This window comes from Protobothrops mucrosquamatus, unplaced genomic scaffold, assembly GCF_001527695.2.
Source record: "Protobothrops mucrosquamatus isolate PMUCROS unplaced genomic scaffold, P.Mucros_1.0 scaffold499, whole genome shotgun sequence".
Taxonomy (NCBI): domain Eukaryota; kingdom Metazoa; phylum Chordata; class Lepidosauria; order Squamata; family Viperidae; genus Protobothrops; species Protobothrops mucrosquamatus.
Window position 1 is genome coordinate 134,585 of NW_015386815.1, and position 5,964 is coordinate 140,548.

The 5,964-nt window shown below is 33.6% G+C and overlaps 1 protein-coding gene across 1 annotated transcript in view; it reads left to right on the forward strand.

The window, feature by feature from the left end:
- LOC107288207 (interleukin-1 receptor type 1) overlaps positions 1–5,964 on the forward strand; it is a 27,400-nt gene that overhangs the window by 5,032 nt on the left and 16,404 nt on the right. The window contains exons 2-3 of the mRNA XM_015816793.1: positions 5,026–5,095; positions 5,695–5,929. Coding sequence (XP_015672279.1) covers positions 5,032–5,095; positions 5,695–5,929 — 299 coding nt within the window. The 5' untranslated portion in view covers positions 5,026–5,031. The remainder of the gene's footprint in view (positions 1–5,025; positions 5,096–5,694; positions 5,930–5,964) is intronic.

The window sequence follows — 5,964 nt, forward strand, 5'->3', positions numbered from 1 at the left end:
TGGTGATGGGGTAATCAATTGTCCAAAAACAAAGTCATACATGTATAGCTCAAGATAACTCCTTAAAAGTTCCCTCTCTATTTCCCTCAAATAGTATAACATATTCAAATTAATACATGTCTAAATAAAATTCAATCAATCAATAAAATCATCAATAACATTTTACTTATACAAGTCCAAATCCTGTTTTTAAGCTTTACTAAATTTCAATTACCATATTCCAATTTAGCCTTAAATAAGCATATTATTTACACTTCAGGTATCTCTAATTTCCATTGTTTCATAAGATAATAATTATAATATCTAAAATAAGCATATTATTCCAACAGTTAGATTCTTACATTTGCCAAATATATTCTCATTCTTATTCTCATAACTCCTGATTTACTAATACCATGCCTTCCCTTGTCACAATCCGTTTCCTTGTTCTCATTCCATTAAAAGATGATTATCATACCTAAAATAAATATTATTCCAAAAATACATTCTTACTCTATTTCACATATAAATTCTGTTTCTTATCTTAGTAGCTCTTCATTTAAAACCTTTTTCGTATTACAATTCCAAACTATAATCTGACCAATCATTTTCATCTCAGTTATAGGTCTAAGTCTTAAACATTAAATTAGTCCATGTCCCTAAAAAGCCTTTTTAACCCATTAAGTACAATTTTAAATCATTTTTTAATCTTACTCTAGCCTTCTTTTTGTGCCAAGCAGGTTTCTATAACCGAGCCTCTATATCAACAAATAGGTCTCCCTTCATTCCTCGAGATACCATTTGAATCAAGAGAGAGCATCCCATTATCAATTTTAAAGAGCTGGCTCATTTGTAATTATTCCATTGTTGCCCTAAAAATTCAAATCTTGATGTTTGGTTAAGTTGAGTAGCACAATCGGTTGTATCCAATGTTGTAATTGGAAGTTGGTTATCAAAGTTGTCACAGATCTCAATAAATCGTATTTGAAGATCAATTCCTGTTGTTTTTGAAATTGCATATGGTTTAATTAAAGTCACTCTTTGATCATCAAAAATCTCAGTGGCTTGTATATAGAATTGTGTAAAGTCCTCATTGGTGTTGGTTGTTCCTCTTCTGTTGTTTTTTGGCCTGTAGAATAATCAATTGGAGTCTGGAAATCAGTTTGCAGTTTTGGAGCAACATCTTTGGCTTCCATTCTGGAATTCATTTGCTCAGTAACTTCAAAATTTTTTTCCAGTATGAGTTTATAATCAAGATGTAGATAAGATTCCTCCATCTCATTGAGTTGAACATAATGTTGCATAGAGGCCTCTTGAATGTTGATCTGTTCCTCCTCTACTATTCCTTGGCCTGTAGCTTGATCAGTTAAGGTTTGAGCTTTAATTTGTAATTCTGAAATAACCTCTTTCATTCTGGAGTCCATTTGCTCAGTGGCTTCAAGATTTTTTTCCAGTATGAGCTTATAGTTAAGTTGTGGGTAGGGTTCCTCCATTTCAGTGGTGATTAAAAGTAGTCCTTTAATCTTTTAGTGGAGGCTATATTTAATAACAGTCAACCAATATCCACAATTTCTAAGAGTTAGTTAGTTTCACCATCCATCTGTTTCAGCTTCTTTATCTTTTCCCTTTTATGATAATTTGAAGGTCAAAGCCAATTTCAAAATCAAAGCAGGAAAAAAAAGCAATTGCAGTGTCAAACTTCACCACAAGATGTCCCCAGTAGACTATAGAATCTTTTTCCAGACGCCAATAAAGTCCCCCCCCCAGTTAAATGGATAAAAGAAACAATATTCTCCAAGTAAATAGAATAATAAAATTCTATAATAGTGTTTTTTTCAGGACCCAAGAGTATCCAAAAATAGAAATAGTCATTAAAGTTAAAATTAATTATTCTTTCCTTTGTTCCAAAGCTTGTCTTCCCAAGTGAGCGAACACTGCTCTATCAAAGCAGGGAAATAATTCCAAGGGGGCTTTTCACAGGAGTAAATAGGGTAAAGAAAGAGAGGGAAAGGTCTCACCTGGATCTTCCATGGTGGTTCTTTACGCTTAGATGTTCTTGTGACTTTCGGCTGGTGAGGCTAAGTGCTCGACCATGTTAATGGCCAATCTTTTCTCCGTCGGCCTAAGGAGCTGCCTCAGACCGCGGAAGGAACTGCTGCCCTTCCACAGTCAGACGAGAATCCTCCTCAACGGTGGTCGCCCCTCCAGGGCGACCTTCGATCCTATTCAGGGTCTACCGGCGAAGGAAAACCGGCCGGCGAAGAGTCAACTCTCTATACACGACCGCCAGCGCCGCGATCCGGAACCAGAAGTCTAGAAACCAAATCTTGAGGTTATTAGCACATGTATCATTGAAAGCAAGTTTCCTGTTTTAGGTAGAGACATAATCAGTTAATCATCAAAAGCTGGGGAAAGGCTCCACTTGCCACTGTTATTATCTGGATGTCCAGTAACCCAGACCATGAACAAAGAACAGCTAAGTGCATGTATGTGGAGGTACATATACACAGAGTAATCAAATTTATATACTGATAAGTATGTGTGGGTGTGATTGGCAGGCATATTGAAGTATGCTACAATTTAACGACCATTTTTCCCCTTTTTTGTCATTAAAAATGTTTTACTTTGTTATATTTAGGAATGGAAGCCAATACAAGGAGAACGATTTGAGTTCTTCAGAGACCATCTTATTATGAAAGATATAAAAAAAGATGATGGGGGAAAATATGTATGCAAAGGAACCTATACTTTTAGGGGAAATAAATACAATTTTTCAAATAGTATTTTGGTGACATTTTTAGGTAAGTATTTGTGTTATTGTAATTTCCTCCTATATTATCTGGGCAACTAATGTTTTCCACTCTTTTTTTCTGTCTGCTTACTTATATTTATTTTACCATATTTCAAAAGAGATTTAATGCCGTTTTCAAAATGATCATGTTATATCTTCATCTATCTAGCAGTTGGGACACATGTTGTGCCATTGTTATTATACACATAATCTCAAACAACATTTAATATTCCAAATGTCCTTTTGATCGGTGTTAGTGTATATAATGAATCAATTGCAGGGGAGAATTCAAAATTAAATATGGTTTACAACTGATTAATCCTTTTTTTATTCCAACTTAAAGTATTAGAAGTTCAATTGCCGTGCCAGCATTCTTTAAATAAATAAAACTAGTTGTTTCTTTTTATAATCTTTGAGATAATAATGTATTTAGATAAATCAAGCTGTATTATAAGTGTTACCTTCTGTTGCTCTGGTTGATGGTTGGGACTTACAACAATTAGACATCCTGGATTATTGTTTGTAAAATTTGGTTTTAATTTTTGTATGCCACCCAAAATCATTGTTTTGAGATGGGTGACCATGTAATTATATCTATATATCTATACACGCACACACAGAGGTTTTTTTTTTTAATAATTTTTTTTATTAATTTTTCAATTAAAACAACAAATACAAATGATGCATGTATATACGCCAACAAACAATAAAGATACTCAAAACATTTTCGGATACACTCGGCAGTCCCCGCCTTGCCTCCACCCTCATCCACTTTACCTCTCCTTCCTCCCCCTAAACCTACAACCTCTCCTCCTTTTCTTACCACCTCTCTACATCCCCTTCGCCTTCTTAACCACCTCATCGAGTGCAACTTGGGGTACCAGCCGAGTATATCNTCTATAGGTTTCTATGTTTCCGAAAAGCTCTTTTTACAGAGATAAAGAATTATGCAAATCAGAGGGCAGTCATATTTTGCGCCCAAAATTAAAAAGCGAAACGCGGTTCACTTGCTCGGAAACAAGCATGCGGACTGTTGTTTCAAAGTATTACCTGTCCTCTTGCATTTCCATATGGAAATTTTATTTCGAGTTATCATAGCATTTCCGGGGGGGGGGAGGGAAAGACTACGGGGTTTCACCATAAATAGCCACGATTTTTTTAAACCTATTTAGTGGCTTCCTTTCTTCTCAGGTTAGTAGATTTTAATATTATACATCAGTTTATCGTTATCTATCAAACGACAGCATAATAAATCACAGTATTTAGAAAATAGCTTTCATAATAGGCTACAATCCTATTGTGCTGTATCTATATAAATCCCATTGACTATAGAGTTACTTTTGAAACATAGATTTTCTTATACAGTAATGGGATTGCCTATTTTTCCAAAATAATTGCATAATTAGATATATTGGTATATTTTAAAATTCATAGGTTTTTATTTAAATGGACTTCATGTTAATCTTTGTTTTTAACTGATGTCTGAACACGGACATAATATTCCAGTTTTCTAGACAATTTGTACAAATTGTAGAAATGTGTCTAGTTCATTTTAGGAGTATTGTACATTTTACCAGTAGTAGTGTATATTTTAGGAATACAGGAGATTTGGCATTGTCTATAAACCCTCTGTGACTAATAACTTTCAGCAAGTAGACAATATTTTAGTTTTAAATGAAACTAGACACTAATAACGCTAGTTTGTTATATTACCTAAACATAAAATAAGATAACAAATAATATATTATACATTCAAAACAGCAACATTTTAGTTAATTAACAGAGAGAGTAAATGTTTTGAATTGACTTACTTTTGAGCAGCTAGTAAAGATATGGGAGTTGGGTAGCTAGTATATTTAAATAAATAATAATAAGCTGTAACTGTCTTTAATCATCAGGCAAATTATAACAGCTGAATTAAGACTCCATGTACTTTCGTAAGATACAATTTTGTATCTTTTTTGTTTATCTTTTTAATTTCTTTTTGTTTATTTTTTTAAATCTTGAATAAATTCAATAAAAGGAAAAAAATACTAAAAGAAAACATTTAAGTTCCCTGACAAAGTAAATTATCCAGAGATGTTTTATTTAATCCTGTTACTGGCATTTTTGGGGGATGTGAGTATGTGTGGGAAAACTGGAGGGAAAAATGAAGAAACAGCAAGGTTTCTTGTAAATGATAAGAATTGAAAAGAGAAACGTATCAGCTATGGCTTGAATGTATTGAGTCTTTTGCTTCTTTCCTTTTTGTGCAGTAAAACATGAAACCTGCTTTAGCTGATTACTGTATTCTAGTCCTCTCATTTATCTGTGTATTCAAATCAGGTGAGTTTCTTGTAAACAGCTTTTTCAAATACTCAGTGAGAGAGAATGTTCAGTCAGAAAAAAGGAAGGATTTTATTTATGATAATTATCCTGGTTTTAGATGTAAGCTTTTACTTTTCTTTTAAAATTGATTTGAATTACAAACTCTGGTACAGTTGTATAAAATAAGTGTAAAATGAGCTATGTGAGCAGGGGTTTATTAAAGAGTTTATCTCAGTGTTTCTCAAACATGACAATTTATAATACAGGGACTTTAACTCCTAAAATCCCCCAGCCAGTGTGGTAGTTGAATTCCACACATTTTAAAATTGCCAAATTTGAGAAACACAGGTCTAGCTAATAGAATCAATTTCAAACTGCATTTCTGATATGCTATTTCATGAAGAGAAAGGTAACTTTAGATTTGTCTTTAGATCCTTATTGTAGTTAGCTTTGCAAGGCTGACTTGATCTATTCTTTTTGCACAGTTCTAATTTATATCATGGGTCACAAAGTAGTCATAATAGTGAAATAAATCTTTCTATGCAGAGGTTTTTTCTAAACAGTGGATTTAGTGTACATATAGTTTGAAACCCAATGATTGCCCCCTCTCCATGTAGAGAAATGTGTTGTCCAGGAAGATATTGGAAAGCAGAAGGTGTTTGAAGAAAACAATCCTTTTAGGCTTGATTGCCCATTGGACAGAATTCCAAACTCTACCCTGAACTGGTACATGAATGGAAATGATACACCTTTAAGTACACAGCCTCTTTCAAGAGTATTCCAAGAGAAAACCAGCCTCTGGTTTATCCCTGCCATAGCTCAAGATTCAGGATTGTATCAATGTATTATAAGGTAAGGAATTGCATTTACTGGTTCTGGGAGTGGAG